This window comes from Lutra lutra, chromosome 9, assembly GCF_902655055.1.
Source record: "Lutra lutra chromosome 9, mLutLut1.2, whole genome shotgun sequence".
NCBI classification, from domain to species: domain Eukaryota; kingdom Metazoa; phylum Chordata; class Mammalia; order Carnivora; family Mustelidae; genus Lutra; species Lutra lutra.
In genome coordinates this window covers 89,013,810-89,035,297 of record NC_062286.1, presented here as the reverse complement: position 1 = coordinate 89,035,297, position 21,488 = coordinate 89,013,810, and the positions used below count along the sequence as shown (strand labels likewise).

The 21,488-nt window shown below is 41.2% G+C and overlaps 1 protein-coding gene across 1 annotated transcript in view; it reads right to left on the bottom strand.

The window, feature by feature from the left end:
* The window catches only part of LOC125109303 (sulfotransferase 1C2-like), a 38,180-nt gene extending 24,775 nt beyond the window's left edge, over window positions 1–13,405 (bottom strand). Inside the window, exons 1-4 of the mRNA XM_047746154.1 lie at window positions 13,278–13,405; window positions 10,106–10,283; window positions 9,519–9,644; window positions 161–261 (exon numbers count right to left, since the gene is read on the bottom strand). Of these exons, the coding sequence (XP_047602110.1) occupies window positions 161–261; window positions 9,519–9,644; window positions 10,106–10,283; window positions 13,278–13,346 (474 nt within the window). The 5' untranslated portion in view covers window positions 13,347–13,405. The remainder of the gene's footprint in view (window positions 1–160; window positions 262–9,518; window positions 9,645–10,105; window positions 10,284–13,277) is intronic.
* Between the last annotated feature and the right edge of the window lie 8,083 nt (window positions 13,406–21,488).

The window sequence follows — 21,488 nt, the reverse complement described above, 5'->3', positions numbered from 1 at the left end:
AGAAAACTTTACATCTACTCTTATTGCTGATCAGCAGTCAACACTTCAGAGATGGTGGAGCAGTAAATATGATGACATTGTTGTGAGTTAGGGAGTGGGGGCTTTGCTCCCAGGAGACCTAGTCTACTGCGAGCCCTAAGGGAAACTGTTGCTCTCTTACCTTGCTGTTTTTTTTTTCCCAGAAAGATGGAGGTAACAGCTGAGTTGGAAGGTGAGTCCTTAGTATCCGTGAAGAGGGTATTGCTTTGGCTTTTTCAACCCCTTTAAAGTAAATCAAGAGGAAACATCTGCATAGTACAAGTATTGCATGGGGGAAGTTACATTCTGGGCTCTGTCCCGAATGTTCCATCACCTCCCATCTTTCTCCTTATATCTTGACTTTCCTTTGGGATTTCATAATGAGATTATAGAGATTACCATCACTTCTCTAGATTCCCACAGCTTTAGAGCTGGAAGGGAGCTTATATTAATCTTTCACTTTGAGGATGAGGAGATGGAAGCTGAGAATGGATAAGCTAGGTCTTATGGCAGAGCTGGGGGTGGGTTCGAACTCAAGACCCTGAGATCTCGACTGGAGCCAAAACAAGAGTTGGATGCTCAACTGATTGAACTACCCAGGTGCCCCTGGGGTGTTTCCCAGCCCTGCTCTCAGTGAGCAATCACATATGCAATACTTTTGATCTCAAACAGCTTTGTAGCTGGAAGTTGGTGCAGGTGGTATGGAAGGAGGCCTAGGAGGGAGGCTATGTGGGACACAAGCTTGCACAATAGGCAGCAGTGTCTGTCAGCTCCTGAACCCTCTGTGGATGGTTGGTATACCTGACCAAGACCCATCAGTCTATAGCCCTTATTTCCAGTGGCAAGGACCATCTACCCTGAAATAAAAGCACTGCCCAGCTGATCTCCACCTGGCCTCTGTCTATTTGTGGCTGGAAAGACCATAAATCCTGTAACTGTTTGTAACATTTTTGGACATGGGGCACCTTGGGTTTTAAAGAACCATCTTGGTTTATATATGATGGGCCATGCTGGGCTATTGGTTATCATCCTTTCCTGAATTCTGCAGCTGCTGGCATTGCCTTGAGAGAAGCTCTCTCTTGTTTCTTATGCTAATTTAGTGACAGCACACTCTGCTCCTCACTGCCAAGAATCCCTCACTAGAAATCATGCTTTGACTTTTCATTCTCTCTTTAATCTCCCAAGTTGTCAGAAGTAAGGCAGTGGTGGCAGGGGTGGGATGTAGATGTGAGATCAAAAGCTGGGCTTGGATAACCCAGGGAACCCATGCCCTTGAGGTGGTCAGTAATACCTAACATTTAATAGGATCCACTCTGTGCCAGGCACTGCTCTCAGCTTTCTACACACATGAACTCATTTAATCCTCACAACGACTTTTTGAGGTAGGCACTAATTCTACTGACATTTTGCATCTGAGGAAACTGTAACACAGAGAGGGTAACTTGTTAAAGGTCACTGAGTGAGTGGAGGCATCAGGACTTAAACTCTGGTTGTCTTTAACCATTATGCAATCCTGCTGCTCAAGGCATCAAAAGACCAGACACCAACAAAAATGGAAGGCCCTGACGACACAGAGTGAGATCAGAGTTAAGCAGGCAGACAGTGCCCTTTGTGGGGGTCAGAGCCCCACAGGTAGTTCAGAGAAGGCATCAGACCAGGCACTGGTCTTAGTAATAAGCTAATAGTCAATCAGATAGACAGGAATTGAGGACCAGAGGAGTCTTAGCAGCAGGGTGAGTAGAACCATAAGGACAAGCAAATGCCTCAGGGCTGTTCTAACCTGGATACACTCTTGTGCATGTTTCAGGTCTTATGCACGTCAGATCAAGAATTTCTCTATCTCAACGCATTGGTAGATTTATCAATCTCTTCTCTGTCCACAATTGCTCCAAGTTAGACTTCAACACCAGACTTGTATTGTCTATAATTCTGTAGCTCTAGCTAGGTGAGTTTCCAATTGTTTTTATTCTGCTGACCTATGCAATGCTGAGACATAGAGAAGTAGGCCTCCCTCTTATCCTTGTTCCAAAAAATGCTTCCAGCAGCTGGAATGGCTTCTTTCATATTTTGGTTGTCTTTGTCTTTTTTTTTTTTTGGAGTGAAGAAAAAAAATTTCTAGGTTGAGTATTACCTTAAAAAAATTTCCCTAGAGGGGGGAGGAGTCAAGATGGCAGAGAAGTAGCAGGCTGAGACTACTTCGGGTAGCGGGAGATCAGCTAAATAGCTTATCTAAAGATTGCAAACACCTACAAATCCAACGGGAGATTGAAGAGAAGAAGAACAGCAATTCTAGAAACAGAAAATCAACCACTATCTGAAAGGTAGGACTGGCGGAGAAGTGAATCCAAAGCGACAGGAAGATAGACCACGGGGGGAGGGGCCGGCTCCCGGCGAGCGGCGGAGCAACGGAGCACAAAATCGGGACTTTTAAAAGTCTGTTCCACTGAGGGACATCGCTCCAGAGGCTTAACTGGGGTGAAGCCCGGGCGGGGTCAACGCGGCCTCAGGTCCCGCAGGGTCGCAGAAGGATCGGGGGTGTCTGAGTGTCGCAGAGCTTACCGGTATTAGAACAGGGAAGCCAGCTACAGAGACAGAGCCGAGGAGTGACTCTCAGCTTGGGGTTGCCTTGAACCGGTCGCAGGCTCGGTCAGCTGGGAGCGCGGCCGGAGGCAGGGTGACGGGAGTCATTGGGCGCTGTTCTCTGAGGGCGCACTGAGGAGTGGGGCCCCGGGCTCTCGGCTCCTCTGGGCCGGACCGGGAGGCTGCCATCTTCATTCCCGTCTTCCGGAACTCTACGGAAAGCGCTCAGGGAACAAAAGCTCCCGAAAGCAAACCCAGCAAACCTGAGCGGATTACTCAGCCCGGCCCCGGGTAAGGGTGGTGCAACTCCGCCTGGGGCAAAGACGCTTGAGAATCACTACAACAGGCCCCTCCCCCAGAAGATCAACGGGAAACCCAGCCAGGACCAAGTTCACCTACCAAGGAGTGCAGTTTCAATACCAAGGAGAGCGGCAGAATTCCAGAGGAGAAGAAAGCAAAGCACGGAACTCATGGCTTTCTCCCCATGATTTTTTAGCCTTGCAGTTAATTTAATTTTTTTTTCTTTTTCAATTTTTTTTCTTTTTCTCTTCTTCTGCTAAATTTTTTTAACTTTTACCATTTTCTTTTTTAACGTTTTTTAAATAGCTTATCTAATATATATATATATATTTTTTTTTCCTCTTTTTTATATTTTTTCTTTATCGGCATTCTTTTTTTAATAGTTTCTTTCTTTTTTCTTTTTTCTTTCTGAACCCCTTTATATCCCCTTTCTCCCCCCTCACGATTTGGGATCTCTTCTGATTTGGCTAAAGCATATTTTCCTGGGGTTGTTGCCACCCTTTTAGTATTTTACTGGCTCCTTCATATACTCTTATCTGGACAAAATGACAAGGTGGAAAAATTCACAACAAAAAAAAGAACAAGAAGCAGGACCAAAGGCTAGGGACCTAATCAATACAGACATTGGTTATATGTCAGATATAGAGTTCAGAATGACGATTCTCAAGGTTCTAGCCGGGCTTGAAAAAGGCATGGAAGATATTAAAGCAACCCTCTCGGGAGATATAAAAGCCCTTTCTGGAGAAATAAAAGAACTAAAATCTAACCAAGTTGAAATCAAAAAAGCTATTAATGAGGTGCAATCAAAAATGGAGGCTCTCACTGCTAGGATAAATGAGGCAGAAGAAAGAATTAGCGATATAGAAGACCAAATGACAGAAAATAAAGAAGCTGAGCAAAAGAGGGACAAACAGCTACTGGACCACGAGGGGAGAATTCGAGAGATAAGTGACACCATAAGACGAAACAACATTAGAATAATTGGGATTCCAGAAGAAGAGGAAACAGAGAGGGGAGCAGAAGGTATGTTGGAGAGAATTATTGGAGAGAATTTCCCCAATATGGCAAAGGGAACAAGCATCAAAATCCAGGAGGTTCAGAGAACCCCCCTCAAAATCAATAAGAATAGGTCCACACCCCGTCACCTAATAGTAAAATTTGAAAGTCTTAGTGACAAAGAAAAGATCCTGAAAGCAGCCCGGGAAAAGAAGTCTGTAATGTACAATGGTAAAAATATTAGATTGGCAGAAGACTTATCCACAGAGACCTGGCAGGCCAGAAAGAGCTGGCATGATATATTCAGAGTACTAAATGAGAAAAACATGCAGCCAAGAATACTATATCCAGCTAGGCTATCATTGAAAATAGAAGGAGAGATTAAAAGCTTCCAGGACAAACACAAACTGAAAGAATTTGCAAACACCAAACCAGCTCTACAGGAAATATTGAAAGGGGTCCTCTAAGCAAAGAGAGACCCTAAAGGTAGTAGATCAGAAAGGAACAGAGACAATATACAATAACAGTCACCTTACAGGCAATACAATGGCACTAAATTCATATCTCTCAATACTTACCCTGAATGTTAATGGGGTAAATGCCCCAATCAAAAGACACAGGGTATCAGAATGGGTAAAAAAACAAAACCCAGCTATATGTTGCCTACAAGAAACTCATCTTAAACCCGAAGACACCTCCAGATTTAAAGTGAGGGGGTGGAAAAGAATTTACCATGCTAATCATCAGAAGAAAGCAGGAGTGGCAATCCTTATATCAGATCAATTAGATTTTAAGCCAAAGACTATAGTAAGAGATGAGGAAGGACACTATATCATACTCAAAGGAACTGTCCAACAAGAAGATCTAACAATTTTAAATATCTATGCCCCTAACGTGGGAGCAGCCAACTATATCAACCAATTAATAACAAAATCAAAGAAACACATCGACAATAATACAATAATAGTAGGGGATTTTAACACTCCCCTCACTGAAATGGACAGATCATCCAAGCAAAAGATCAACAAGGAAATCAAGGCCTTAAATGACACACTGGACCAGATGGACATCACAGATATATTCAGAACTTTTCATCCCAAAGCAACAGAATACACATTCTTCTCTAGTGCACATGGAACATTCTCCAGAATAGATCACATTCTTGGTCCTAAATCAAGTCTCAACCAGTATCAAAAGATTGGGATCATTCCCTGCATATTTTCAGACCACAACGCTCTGAAGCTAGAACTCAATCACAAGAGCAAATTTGGAAAGAACCCAAATACATGGAGACTAAACAGCATCCTTCTAAAGAATGAATGGGTCAACCAGGAAATTAAAGAAGAATTGAAAAAATTTATGGAAACAAATGATAATGAAAACACAACGGTTCAAAATCTGTGGGACACAACAAAGGCAGTCCTGAGAGGAAAATATATAGCGGTACAAGCCTTTGTCAAGAAACAAGAAAGGTCTCAGGTACACAACCTAACCCTACACCTAAAGGAGCTGGAGAAAGAACAAGAAAGAAACCCTAAACCCAGCAGGAAAAGAGAAATCATAAAGATCAGAGCAGAAATCAATGAAATAGAAACAAACAAACAAACAAAACAATAGAACAAATCAATGAAACTAGGAGCTGGTTCTTTGAAAGAATTAATAAGATTGATAAACCCCTGGCCAGACTTCTCAAGAAGAAAAGAGAAAGGACCCAAATAAATAAAATCATGAATGAAAGAGGAGAGATCACAACAAACACCAAAGGAATACAGACAATTATAAGAACATACTATGAGCAACCGTACGCCAACAAATTTGACAATCTGGAAGAAATGGATGCATTCTTAGAGACATATAAACTACCACAACGAACCAGGAAGAAGTAGAAAGCCTGAACAGACCCATAACCAGTAAGGAGATTGAAACAGTCATCAAAAATCTCCAAACAAACAAAAGCCCAGGGCCAGACGGCTTCCCGGGGGAATTCTACCAAACATTTAAAGAAGAACTAATTCCTATTCTCCTGAAACTGTTCCAAAAAATAGAAATAGAAGGAAAACTTCCAAACTCATTTTATGAGGCCAGCATCACCTTGATCCCAAAACCAGACAAGGATCCCATCAAAAAAGAGAACTACAGACCAATATCCTTGATGAACACAGATTCAAAAATTCTCGCCAAAATACTAGCCAATAGGATTCAATAGTACATTAAAAGGATTATTCACCACGACCAAGTGGGATTTATTCCAGGGCTGCAAGGTTGGTTCTACATCTGCAAATCAATCAATGTGATACAACACATTAATAAAAGAAAGAACAAGAACCATAAGATACTCTCCATAGATGCTGAAAAAGCATTTGACAAAGTACAGCATCCCTTCCTGATCAAAACTCTTCAAAGTGTAGGGATAGAGGACACATACCTCAATATTATCAAAGCCATCTATGAAAAACCCACGGCAAATATCATTCTCAATGGAGAAAAACTGAAAGCTTTTCCGCTAAGGTCAGGAACACGACAGGGATGTCCGTTATCACCACTGCTATTCAACATAGTACTAGAAGTCCTAGACTCAGCAATCAGACAACAAAAGGAAATTAAAGGCATCCAAATCGGCAAAGAAGAAGTCAAACTATCACTCTTCACAGATGAAATGATACTCTATGTGGAAAACCCAAAAGACTCCACTCCAAAACTGCTAGAACTTGTACAGGAATTCAGTAAAGTGTCAGGATATAAAATCCATGCACAGAAATCAGTTGCATTTCTCTACACCAACAACAAGACAGAAGAAAGAGAAATTAAGGAGTCCATCCCATTTACAATTGCACCCAAAAGTATAAGATACCTAGCAATAAACCTAACCAAAGAGGCTAAGAATCTATACACAGAAAACTATAAAGTACTCATGAAAGAAATTGAGGAAGACACAAAGAAATGGAAAAATGTTCCATGCTCCTGGATTGGAAGAATAAATATTGTGAAAATGTCTATGCTACCTAAAGCAATCTACACATTTAATGCAATTCCTATCAAAGTACCATCCATTTTTTTCAAAGAAATGGAACAAATAATCCTAAAATTCATATGGAACCAGAAAAGACCTCGAATAGCCAAAGCAATATTGAAAAAGAAAGCCAACGTTGGTGGCATCACAATTCCGGACTTCAAGCTCTATTACAAAGCTGTCATCATCAAGACAGCATGGTACTGGCACAAAAACAGACACATAGATCAATGGAACAGAATAGAGAGCCCAGAAATGGACCCTCAACTCTATGGTCAACTCATCTTCGACAAAGCAGGAAAGAATGTCCAATGGAAAAAAGACAGCCTCTTCAATAAATGGTGTTGGAAAAATTGGACAGCCACATGCAGAAAAATGAAATTGGATCATTTCCTTTCACCACACATGAAAATAGACTCAAAATGGATGAAAGATCTCAATGTGAGAAAGGAATCTATCAAAATCCTCGAGGAGAACACAGGCAGCAACCTCTTCGACGTCAGCCGCAGCAACATCTTCCTAGGAACATCACCAAAGGCAAGGGAAGCAAGGGCAAAAATGAACTTTTGGGATTTTATCAAGATCAAAAGCTTTTGCACAGCAAAGGAAAAAGTGAACAAAACCAAAAGACAACTGACAGAATGGGAGAAGATATTTGCAAATGACATATCAGATAAAGGGCTAGTGTCCAAAATCTATAAAGAACTTAGCAAACTCAACACCCAAAGAACAAATAATCCAGTCAAGAAATGGGCGAGGACATGAACAGACATTTCTGCAAAGAAGACATCCAGATGGCCAACAGACACATGAAAAAGTGCTCCATATCACTCGGCAGCAGGGAAATACAAATCAAAACCACCATGAGATATCACCTCACACCAGTCAGAATGGCTAAAATTAACAAGTCAGGAAATGACAGATGCTGGCGAGGATGCGGAGAAAGGGGAGCCCTCCTACACTGTTGGTGGGAATGCAAGCTGGTGCAACCACTCTGGAAAACAGCATGGAGGTTCCTCAAAATGTTGAAAATAGAACTATCCTATGACCCAGCAATTGCACTGCTGGGTATTTACCCTAAAGATACAAACGTAGTGATCTGAAGGGGCACGTGCACCCAAATGTTTATAGCAGCAGTGTCTACAATAGCCAAACTATGGAAAGAACCTAGATGTCCATCAACAGACGAATGGATAAAGGAGATGAGGTATATATACACAATGGAATACTATGCAGCCATCAAAAGAAATGAAATCTTGCCATTTGCGACGACATGGATGGAACTAGAGGGTATCATGCTTAGCGAAATAAGTCAATCAGAGAAAGACAACTATCATATGATCTCGCTGATATGAGGGAGAGGAGATGCACCATGGGGGGTTGAGGGGGTAGGAGAAGAATAAATGAAACAAGATGGGATTGGGAGGGAGACAAACCATAAGTGACTCTTAATCTCACAAAACAAACTGAGGGTTGATGGGGGGAGGGGGGCTGGGAGAGGGGGGTGGGGTTATGGATATTGGGGAGGGTATGTACTATGGTGAGTGCTGTAAAGTGTGTAAACCTGGCGATTCGCAGACCTGTACCCCTGGGGATAAAAATATATGTTTATAAAATAAAAAAAAAATTTCCCTACAGAACAGAAATGGTTGGCTGCAAATGCATTATGTTTGCTAATTATCTGGTACTTCCTTGGCTGGACTGAGCATTTGTATGGGTGGAGTGAGGAGAAGAAAGAATGAATTGTTCCATAAATAACTCTCCAAACTCTCTGTGTGTTGTACAGCAGCAATGGTCAGAGGGAGCATTTAAGAAGAAAATAAGGCGATTCCTTTTTACTTGGTGATTTGCTTTTGGCAAATAACCTTAGGTAATATGTAGAAAGAATCAGGAAGGGAAAAAAGAGGAGGAAACACATGGTTATAGAAATGAGAATGAGAGAGAGAATGGTGGGGGGGAGAAAAAAGAGTCAAAATAGAGGAGAGAATAAGACAGAGACAGGAGAGAGAGGAAGAGAAAGGAAGGAGATCCTCCAGGACCTTCAGTAGGTGAATGAATACACTATGGCACATCTAAGCAATAGAATAATTTTCAGCACTGAAAAGAAATGAGCTCTCAAGCCATGAGAAGACATAGAAGAAACTGAAACGCACATTACTAAGTGAGAGAAGCCAGTCTGAAAAGGCCACATACTGTATGATTTCAACTATATGACATTCTGGAAAAGGTAAAACTGGAGACAGCGAACAGATCAGTGGTTGTCAGGGGTCGAGGAGTAGGGAGGGTGAACAAGTGGCTCACAGAGGATTTTTAGGGGAGTGTAACTACTCCGTATCATAGTACAGTGCTGGATCCAGGTCATGTACGTTAGTCCAAATCCATAGAATATACAACATCCAGAGCAAATCCTGGAGTGAACTATGGGCTTTGGGTGATTATGACATGTCTGTGTAGGCTCATCAACTGTAACAAACACACCATCTGGGAGAGAAGACTGTGCATATGTGGGAAATTCTGTGCCTCTACTTTGTTGTAAGCCCAACACTGCTCTAAATAATAAGCTCTTAAAAGAAGAGAGAGAAAGGAGCCAGGGTAGGAAGTGGGGAGCTCTCACCAGAGGGCTGGGGCGGCTGAGCCCACTCAATGAAAGGATGGTGGTGTTGAATGATGGCTCTCTGACATTTCTCCACATCTCCACTCTGCTTAATCATGTCCACAATTTCCTGAATCCATGTGGTGCCTGGGGCCTAAGTGGAAAGGACAACAAAAAGAAACTGGTTAGACAATCAGTCTTGAGTGTCCTGGGGAGGAAAGGGAATGTAGAGACTGATGGTATTTGGTCCAACCTCCCCTCAGGTCAGGATCCTGTCAGCCACAGCAGGTGGACATCCATGCGGGAAAAACCCACAAGGTCTCTTATGGAGAGAAAGAGCAGCAGAGGCAAAGCCGCACAACACTGTCACCCAAGAGGAGACCATGACAGAGCACAGCAGGCTGGGTTCTCTAATGCCATTATGTTTGACCCCGGATAAACCCGGGAACACGAAGCATTCCAGGATCGCCTTGTCATGGAACAGTGAGAAGGAGCAGCTTTCCTTGAATGAGTGCAAACACCATATGAAGGGGGATTCTTACTGATGTGAACAACCCTTGCTGACTCTGCAAGCCAAAGTCTGGTTGTTCCCCGGGTCCCAGAGTCACCTGATTTAGGATAGGTACAGATGAGAAGATCATCCGGCTTGGCCTCAAAGTTCTGGATCTGGCTCCAGTTGTCCACAGTGCTAGCCTGCAAAGGGATCTCCGAGACCTCTCTCAGTTGTAGCTGTCCCTCCAATACTGCAGCCAGGGCCATACTGTCTTGCAATGGGAGGGGGGGGTCCTAGCGGGCAGAGGATGGAGGGGACTTTTAAAACAATTGTGGTAAAATACACATAACATAAAATTTACCATTTAAGCCATTTTTAAGTACACAGTTCAGTGGCATTAAGTACATTTCCAGTGTTGTGCAGCCATCACCAACATCCATGTCCAGAACTTTTCCATCTTCCCAACTATGTCATTAAACACTAATACTCCATTGCTCCTTTCCTACCATCCCCTTCTACTTTCTGTCTCTATGAATTTGTCTACTCTAGGTCCTTCAAATCAGTAGAATCATACCCTATTTGTCCTTTTGTGATTGACTTATTTCACTCAGCATAATGTCTTTAGAGTTCATCCATGTTGTAACATGGGTTAGAATTTCCTTCATTTTTGAGGCTGAATAATGTTCCATTCTGTGTATATGCCACATTTTGTCCATTCATCCACACATGGACACTTGGCTTGCTTCTAACTTTTGGCTTTTGTAAGTAATGCTGCTATGAACATGCCTTTCAATTCTTTGGTATTGGGATTGCTGGGTCATATGGTAATTTCACATTTAAGTTTTTGAGAAATTGCCATGCTGTTTTCCACAGCAGCCTACACCCTTTAACATTCCCACCAGAAAGGCACAGGTGTTCTAATTTCTTCACATCCTTGCCAACACTTGTTATTTTCTGTTTATTACCTTATTTTATTTATTAAGTACATGTTTAAAAAATTTTTAAAGTTCTATGATAGTCATCCTAATAGGTATGAGATGATATTGCTCTGTGGTTTTGATTTTCATTTTCCTGATGATTAGTGATGCTGAGTGTCTTTCCATGTGCCTATGTGTCACTCATATATCTCTTTTGGAGAAGTGTCCATTTCAATCTTCTGCCCATGTTTTAAATTGGGTTTTTTTGCTTTAAATGCACAAAACGAGGAAGCCAGGAGTAGTGGGCCATATTACTCCAGAATAATTGGTTATTGAGATAGCCATGAGCTGGGCTTAGAGTCCAAACTCATTTTAAGTGTTGCATAAAATGACTCTAGAGCTAAAAGGATCCTTACAGGAGATGTAATAGTACATACTTACTGGAAGTCGAATAAAAGAATCTGGCCCAGCCTTTCCAGGGAGTGGGTGAGAAGGAGTTAGTGCCACATTGTGAGGCTTGTTTTTGAGGTGGTTTCTACTTTTAGACCGAGTCAAGTCCCTTAGAATGGAGAGTGTGTTTTCAGAAATGAAAGATGAACTATTTCAAAAAAATTTCAAGGGTTAAGTAGCGACTGTGTTGACAATATGTCAAAGAAGTGGAGTTTGGATGATACTGAAATTACTGTGTGATCAACTTTAAGAGAGAGGAGAGAATTAACATTTTTTACAGTCCTTCTATGTTAGATCTCTTGAGGCTTTATTCTCCGTCTTTTAATTCAGATTACAATTTTACTAGGAGGGAATAATTTATACTCATAAATGTGAGGGAGCTAGGAGTCATATGATCAATAACTTGTCCAGGGTTGCAGCCAGTGTCTTTCTGCAAATTTCACATTCTTTTTAAAAAAATTACCCCTCCTGTCTTTTATTATGAGTGTATATATGTACCAGAAAATTTGGAATAAGCTCAAATGTATGAAGAAAAATTCATCACCTAGGAATTATTATTTTGATGCATTTCTATTTTTTTCAAATATATATATATGAAAACAAAAATATAATCTACAATATAAATGTACCCCAAAAAGATGGGGCTCAGAGAACTTCCAGGTTGTTGAATACGTGGAGTTGCTGGGAGAGCAGTGTCCTTGGAGAGAGCATAGAATCTCTGCGCACCTTCCCATATACATTGTCCTGTGCATCTCTTCCATTTGGCTGTTCCTGAGTTATATCCTTTTATAATAGTCTAGTAATCTAGTAAGTAAAGTGTTTTTCCAAGTTCTGTGAAGCACTCTAGCAAATTAATCAAATTTAAAAAAGGGGTCATGGGGCGCCTGGGTGGCTCAGTGGGTTAAGCCGCTGCCTTCAGCTCAGGTCATGATCTCAGGGTCCTGGGATCGAGCCCCGCATCGGGCTCTCTGCTCAGCAGGGAGCCTGCTTCCTCCTCTCTCTCTGCCTGCCTCTCTGCCTGCTTGTGATCTCTGTCTGTCAAATAAATAAATAAATAAAATCTTTAAAAAAAATAAAAATAAAAAATAAAAAAGGGGTCATGAGAACCTTCAATGTAAAGGCAGTTGGTCAGAAACACATGCTGTAACCTGAACTTGTGATTGACATCTGAAGTCAGGGTTGGGGGGCAGTCTTGTGGCACTGAGCCTTTAACCTGTGGGATCTGATGCTATCTCCAAGTAAAGAGTGTCAGAATTGAATGGCCGGTATCCAGAGAATGGGAGGATTGCTTGGTGTGGGGAACTCCCACCCTCTACCCCATATCTGGTTACAGAAGTATAAAGTTGCTATCTAAGTAACATGAAGGAGAGCACAGGAAGAGTTTTTCCTTTACAGGCACTAAGGCACAAAAATTCCCACTTGAGCAACCAGCTGGAAGCTTTGTCATCCCTCCAGGTCAGATCATATAATGCATGGCCTCCTTTGTGAAGCTGTCTCTGACTCCATGGACAGAAAGAGTGCCTTCTCACGGGACCTTGTAGCATTTTATATGTAGATTTTATAGTTCTTACTCCACTGTCCTAAAATTACTTGTATTTATGTCCAACCCTGCTGGAGCTCAGGGACCTGGTCCAATCCCCTTTGCAGGCTCAACATGTAGGGGAAGATCTGAGTGGGAAGGAGAGATGGTATTACAGGACAGCGATTTTGGAGGTTTTTGCCTCTGGGTCCTGAATTTCTAGGCTTTATACTGTTAGGTTGGTATGTATTGGTTACAAATACCTTCTATTTTTTGGGTTCCTTAAAATACTCTCTGGCTTTAGTTAATCACTTCTATTTATACAGCAGTACATATTACCATAGTAAAAATTTAAAAAAAAAATCGGTAAGTTAAGGATTTCTTTTAAGCTATTTTCTTACCTTCAAGCTCCAGCCGAGAATCAGCAGCCCAAAGGCCTGATCAAGGGTCGGTGGGCACGTAAAGTGCATTCCAAGGAAGCAGGAAAGCGTTCCTGGGGTATGGCAATTGCAGAGGCTCAAATTAGTGTCAGAGGCACGCAAGGCCTTCAGCAGGTAAAGGCCCTCTGGGTGGCGCTTTGCATCAGTACAGTAATTTGGAGTCATTCCTGTAAGTATTGGTATTAAACAGGAACAAACCCTGTGACCTTGCCTAATGTGGAAGAAATGTAAACAAGGTCAAATGCAGCTTTGACCTCTCTGCAAGTTTCCCTTGAGTTTATGCAAACTTGAGGGCTGTTTGGATGAACATACTGTTCCTTCTTCTGAGTTCACTGCCCAGCATCTGTGCATGCCTGTTGGTAACTGAGCTTGGCAGAACCTGGATTTCATGCTGCGGCAGCTCCTTTGTCTGGCAGAGAATCTAAAACACTTGGACCTGTGGGAAAATGGGAATTTGGCTTCAGGAGCAGATGAATCCAGCTCTGAACAGACTCTCACTCCTTTAGTGTTCTTCCTTTGCTTGGCTTCTTAGCTTAACTCCCTTTCTGAATGTCGGTGACAGTTCCTGTCTCCCACTAATGTTTTAAGATTAAAAAACAGCAATGTTAATGAAAACACCTTGTCTAGTACATAGTAAGTGCTTTAAACTGCTGGTTCTTCTTGCCTTTCTTCCCAAAGTGTACTCAGCCAAACCTAAATGCACAGACAGAACAAAGTCTAGAGCCTAGCTAAGTGTGTATTTATTTATACTTTGCCTTGTCCTACAGAGGGTGCACCTTCATGGACACAGATCATATTCTCTCGTGTCTTCGGCTATCAGGAAATGGAATCTATGCCCGTGTTAAATAATCTCTGAGCTGCTACAGTTCTGCCAACTCCCAACCCGTGATTTTCTTTCTGGAATTTAGGTATAACCAGGCACCCCAGCCACCCCTCCTGCCAACGTCTTCTTGTCTTCTTTGACTCTGAATCTCATGATGCTTCTCCACTGGCACCTCTTCCTCCTGTATCCCAAAGCTTTTTTTCCTTTCTTTCTATAATCTCAATCCATTTTTCTTCATTCTGTTCTCTTCTCTTTGACAAGCTCACTTACTCCAGTGCTGTTAGATCTTGGAACCTTGGCTGACTCATAAGTTCTCGGCACTAACTCACAATCTTTCTCTGTGAAGTCCCTCATTTCCAACCACCTGCTAAGGCTGCGCCAATTTGAGAGCCACTTGGCACTGCATGTTTCACCTGCCCTTTGCTCTCCGCTGGTTATGGTAGCACCATCATCCACATCTGAAGCATCATCTTGAACTAAGGGTGTGGAAGGCCCCCTACTTAACAATGTCAGTTATAAATTTAACATATAGGTACTGATTGCAACTGTAAGCAGTGAATAAACCCATGGTTCATTCAATCAAAGAATTTATTGTTAGAAACTACTATGCATGTCTCCTTCTTCCCGCATCCACAGCAGATGAAGTGTAACATTATAGAACTTTCTAGGAGATCTGTTCACCTCTGGCCTCCTTTTGTCTGGTCTCCCATGCACTTAGCATATAAATTAAGTTTTATGAGTTCAGATCAAGTTATCTCCTGATTGTTTATGGCCCAAAGTCTGAATGATTTTAACTTAAACTACTTGATATCAAGATTTATTATAAGAGGACATTAATTAAGGCAGTGCAGTATTTGTGCAAGGACAAATAGTCTGATGAGAGAGCAGAGAGAGTCCACAAACGGACCCACACAGAGATAGTCATCAGGTTTACGAAGGTGTCACTGCAATGGAGAAGAGGAAAGTATGACCTTTCCAACTAATAATGCTGGAAATTGGGTATCCAGCTGGAAGATGCTGAATTCTCACCTCATCATATACCATACATGAAAATCAATTCTAGGTGGAAAACAGATCTAAATGCAAGAAGTAAAACAATAAAGCTTTTAGAAGGAAACATGAGAGGACATTTCTATGACCTTTGGAAAGACCAAGCTTCATTAAATAGACTCAAACAAACATAGACCATAAAGGAAAACAATCACAAAATTAGATTAAAATGAAGAATTACGTTTGTCAAAAACACATTAAGAGAGTAAAAAGTCAATCTACAAAGTCAGAGGAGGTATTTGTCAAAAGACTCATATCCATGTTATACACAGAACTCCTTCAAATCCATGAGAAAAAGACTAACACGCCAAGAGAAAAATGGGCAAAAGATTTGAACAGATACTTCATAAAAATGACATGGCCAAGAAATACATGGGAAAATACTAACATCAGTAATTACCAGAGAAATAGATCAAATCAATAAGTTGATAAATTAAAATTTAAAATAAATTAAATGAAAAATTAAATTGCAAATGCAACTACCCAGCCACCAGAATGTGTAAAAGTAAAAAGACAGTATTTATCAAGTTGGGGGGATGATAAGTAAGTAGGATCTAATTACAGTTGCCCTTTCTTTCTGTTGCTCTGTATTTTCTGAATTTTCTACTGATTTTATGTTCTTTTTTGTAATCAGAATATAATGATATTTTTCTCCAGAGCATACTCTTTTTATTTATTTTTATTTTTTAATGCATCTCAGCTCTGCAACTGAAACCAAGTTAACAGCAAAACTAAGGGATCTATGTAAATAAATAGGGTGGGTTTACCTTGGTTCCTCAGAGTACATGGGGTTATTTCATAGAAACAGGTCATGGAGGGTAACTGAAGGGTGGAATTTTTGCCTTCTGAAGGAGGAACTTTGGGAACATGTTTTGAGTTGGTGCCTCACAAGAAGTAGAATGTGGATGGCTCCCATGGTGGTGGGTCATTGTCCCTCTCAGTCTTACAGTTTATGGTGTTGGTGACAGGGTCTTGGTCACTGCCTGATTCTCTGGCCTCAGTTCTTCTAGGACTTCCTACTCTGATATACTTCACTCCAGAAACTGTTATAGTCATTGGGTGTTTCAAGGACATAGCAGACTTGCCTGGACTGGTATTTTATCTCTATGTACAACTCCATGATGTTGATGTCAGCCAATGTGAGTTGTTTTTTTTTGTTTTGTTTTGCAATATAGTTATAGTTCTTCAAGGTGTTTGTGTTCTGGTGAAGAAACTTGAAAAAGTACTTTAGTTCATTGTTAAGCAGTTTCCTTTCTTTAAATTAAAATCTTTTATGACATTAAGTGATGATGGCATAATAAGATTTACCATATAAATGACACCGTTTAAGAATTTCACATTTTTTTACTATTTAATTAATATATTTTTAAAAAAGATTTTTATTTTATTTTATTTTCAGTGTTCCAAAATTCATTGTCTATGCACCACACCCAGTGCTCCATGCAATACGTGCCCTCCATAATACCCACCACCAGGCTCACCCAACCCTCCACTCCCTGCCCCTCCAAAAACCCTCAGTTTGTTTCTCAGAGTCCACAGTCTCTTATGGTTTGTCTCCCGCTCAGATTTCCCCCAACTCACTTCTCCTTTCCATCTCTCCATGTCCTCTGTATTATTCCTAATGCTTCACAAGTAAGTGAAACCATATGATAATTGACTCTCTCTGTTTGACTTATTTCACTCAGCATAATCTCTTTGAGTCCCATCCATGTTGATACAAAAGTTGGGTATTCATTCTTTCTGATGGAGGCATAATACTCCATAGTATATATGGACCATATCTTCTTTATCCATTCACCCATTGAAGGGCCTCTTGGCTCTTTCCAGTTTGACGACTGTGGCCATTGCTGCTATGAACATTTGGGGTACAAATGGCACTTCTTTCACTACATCTGTATTTTTGGGGTAAATACCCAGTAGTGCAATTGCAGGGTCATAGGGAAGCTCTATTTTTACTTTCTTAAGGAATCTCCACACTGTTTTCCAAAGTGGCTGCACCAACTTGCATTCCCACCAACAGTGTAAGAGGGTTCCTCTTTCTCCACATCCTCTCCAACATGTGTTTTTTTTTTTTTTTTTTTAAGATTTATTTATTTACTTGACAGAGATCACAAGTAGGCAGAGAGGCAGGCAGAGAGAGGAAGGGAAGCAGGCTCCCTGCTGAGCAGAGAGCCTGATGTGGGGCTCGATCCCAGGACCCTGGGATCATGACCTGAGCCAAAGGCAGAGGCTTTAACCCACTGAGCCACCCAGGTGCCCCCCAACATGTGTTGTTTACCGTCTTATAAATCTTGGACATTCTAACTGGTGTAAGGTTACTTATCTCAATGTGGTTTTGATTTGAATCTCCCTGACGGCTAATGGTGATGAACATTTTTCATGTGTTTGTTAGCCATTTGTATGTCTTCGTTGGAGAAGTGTCTGTTCGTGTCTTCTGCCCATTTTTTGATGTGATTATCTGATTTGTGTCTGTTGAGCTTGAGGAATTCTTTATAGATCTTGGATATCAGCTGTCTGTCTGTAGTGTCATTTATGAATATCTTCTCCCATTCTGTGGGTTGCCTCTTTGTTTTGTTGACTCTTTCCTTTGCTGTGCAGAAGCTTTTGATCTTGATGAAGTCCCAGAAGTTCATTTTCGTTTTTGTTTCCTTTGCCTTTGGAGACATATCTTGAAAGAAGTTGCTGTGGCTGATGTTGAAGAGGTTACTGCCTATGTTCTCCTCTAGGATTCTGATAGATTCCTGCCTCACATTGAGGTCTTTTATCCATTTCGAGTTTATCTTTGTGTATGGTGTAAGAGAATGATCGAGTTTCATTCTTCTACATATAGCTGTCCAATTTTCCCAGCACCATTTATTGAAGAGACTGTCTTTTTTCCACTGGATATTTTTTCCTGCTTTGTCAAAGATTATTTGACCATAGAGTTGAGGGTCCATATATGGGCTCTCTATTCTGTTCCACTGATCGATGTGTCTGTTTTTGTGCCAGTACCATGCTGTCTTGGTGATCACTGCTTTGTAGTAAAGCTTGAAATCAGGCAATGTGATGTCCCCAGTTTTATTTTTCTTTTTCAACATTTCCTTAGCAATTTGGGGGCTCTTCTTGTTCCATATAAATTTTTGGGTTGTTTGCTCCAGCTCTTTGAAAAATGCCGGTGGAATTTTGGCATTGAAAGTATAGATTGCTCTAGGCAGTATAGACATTTTAACAATGTTTATTCTTCCATGAGCATGGAATCATCTTCCATCTTTTTGTGTCTTCTTCAATTTCATTCATGAGTGTTCTGTAGTTTCTTGAGTACAGATCCTTTACCTCTTTGGTTAGGTTTATTCCCAGATATCTTATGGATCTTGGTGCTATAGTAAATGGAATTGATTCTCTAATTTCCCTTTCTGTATTTTCATTGTCAGTGTATAAGAAAGCAACTGATTTCTGTACATTGATTTTGTATCCTGCCACTTTATTGAATTGCTGTATGAGTTCTAGTAGTTTGGGGGTGGAGTCCTTTGGTTTTCCATATAAAATATCATGTCATCTGCGAAGAGAGATAGTTTGACTTCTTCATTGCCAGTTTGAATACCTTTTATTTCTCTTTGTTGTCTGATTGCTATTGCTAGGACTTCTAGTACTATGTTGAACAATAATGGCAAGAGTGGACATCCTTGTCGTCTTTCTGATCTCAAAGGAAAGGCTGTCAGCTTTTCCCCATTGAGGATGATATTCGCTGTGGGTTTTTCATAGATAGATTTTATGAAGTTGAGGAATATTCCCTCTATCCATATACTTTGAATCATTTTAATCAGGAAGAGATGCTGTATCTTGTCAAATGCTTTTTCTGCGTCAATTGAGAGGACCATGTGGTTCTTCTCTCTTCTCTTATTGATTTGTTCTATCACATTGATTTATATATGAATGTTGAACCACTCTTGATCCCAGGGATGAATCCCACCTGGTCATGGTGGATAATCTTTTTAATGCACTGTTGGATCCTATTAGCTAGGATCTTGTTGAGAATCTTGGCTTCCATATTCGTCAGGGATATTGGTCTGAAATTCTTCCTTTTTGGTGGGGGTCTTTGCCTGGTTTGGGGATCAGAGTAATGCTGGCTTCATAGAAAGAGTCTGGAAGTTTTCTTTTTGTTCCAATTTTTTGAAACAGCTTCAGGAGAATAGGTATTTTTTTCTTATTTGAATGTATGGTAGAACTCCAGGGAATCCATTAGGTCCTGGGCTCTGGTTTTTTGGGAGATTTTTGATCACTGCTTCAATCTCGTTACTAGATATTGGTCTATTCAGGTTGTCAATTTCCTCTTGTTTCAGTTTTGGAAGTTTATAGGTTTCCAGGAATGCATCCATTTTGTCTAGGTTGCTTAACTTATTGGCATATAACTGTTGATAATAATTTCTAATGATTGTTTCTATTTCCTTGGTGTTAGTTGTGATCTCTGCCTTTTGATTTATAATTTATTAATTTGAGTCCTCTCTCTTTTCTTTTGGTTAGTTTTGCCAGTGGTTTATTGATCTTATTGATTCTTTCAAAAAACCAGTTTCTAGTTTTGTTGATGCATTCTACTTTATCTCTAGTTTCTATCTTATTGATCTCTGCTCTAATCTTGATTATTTCCCTTCTTGAGTGTGGGGTTGGCTTAATTTGTTATTGATTCTCCAGTTCTTTAAGGTGTAAAGAGAGCAGATGTATTCTGGATTTTTCAATTTTTTTGAGGGAGGTTTGTATGGCTATGTATTTCCACCTTAGGACCACCTTTGCAGTATCCTAGGTTTTGGACAGAAGTGTCTTCATTCTCATTGGTTTCCATGAATTGTTTAAGTTCTTTGATTTCCTGGCGGATCCAAACATTATTAAGCAGGGTGGTCTTTAGCTTCTAAGTACTCGGATTCAAAATGGACCCCAAGGATAATATTTATATACCAGAACAAAAACAAATACACACAAACAGTGACAGAAGAAATAGATGGGAGGGTGATTATAAATCCTCAATGTGGGTGAAGAAGATTATTTTGATTCTTCCTGGGTGTATCTTGATATCTTTGTTAAAGGACTCAACTTTCCAGAGATAAAGGGAGATTAAACCTGGTTTATATAGAGGGGTAGTATTGATTAGGGAAAGAGGATTACCTTGAAACTTATATCTATATGCATATTAAAAAATAGAAAAGCAAAAGAAAAACTCAGGTATATCTATGAAAAAAGTTCAAGTTAAAAGGTTACTTTGGAATATGTTGTATTAAACCTCTAGTTGCAATGTTAAGTAGGTCAAAAAATTAAAAAGAAAAAGAATAGTGAGAATGACTTAAAAATAAAAGTTGTGGGGCACCTGGGTGGCTCAGTGGGTTGAGCCTCTGCCTTCAGCTCAGGTCATGATCCCAGGGTCCTGGTCCCAGGGTCTCTGCTCAGCAGGGAGCCTGCTTCCCCCTCTCTGCCTGCCTCTCTGCCTGCTTGTGATCTCTCTCTCTGTCCAATAAAGAAATAAAATCTTCAAAAAAATTTTGTTTCTATGAAATATACAGGTTTTAGGGCAGTGCTGGGAGCTTAATATCTTGTTTCCCCTGATATTGGGGTTTTACAGTTTTACGCGGAACCTGTGGTGGTTGTCCTCTCATTCTTTTGGCTGGCTTTCTGGGGGATGGGTCTGCTGTGTTGTTTTTTCAGGGAGTCTTGCTTGGGTTGAGTCCTCCTGCCCCCTATCAAGGGCTGGCTCTGTGGAAACCTGTTCTTCAGGCTTTTGTTCTCTGGAGGTTTTTTTTTCCTTTGGAGGCTTTTTGCAGCTTTTTGGAGGTTTAGTGGAAAGCAGACTGCACCCAGACCTCCGTCTCAGAGAGAAGCCTCAGTCCGCTCCCCTCTGGGTGCTCCAGAACACACAGACTCCCCTCTGTAAACTCCGCTGAACTGTGCAAACTCCCACAGGCAGTGCACATCCCCCACCACCGTCTCGGGGTGGCCCGAAGCGCCCGCTTGTCTCTGCACCCCCGTGCCACGAAAACTGGGAGCAATATTGGTCTGGGGAGCCTGCTTCCCGTGGCTGCCTTTGCCAGGACTGCTGCCCAGGGTCCAGACCTCAGGTTGTCACCACGGGATCGCTACTCTGCGGTCCTAGAGACTCCTGGCTAGTGCCTGCACAGATTTTCTCAGGGTGGGTGGAGAGTAGGTCAGACCCCAGTTGCGCGTGTGCAAAAGTTCTAGGGAGCGCAGCTGGCGCCGTCACCAGACTCCCTCATGTGGGGGCGGGAGTGTACCCATCCGTGATGCAAACCTACAACCCTGAGGGCTCCACTGCACTC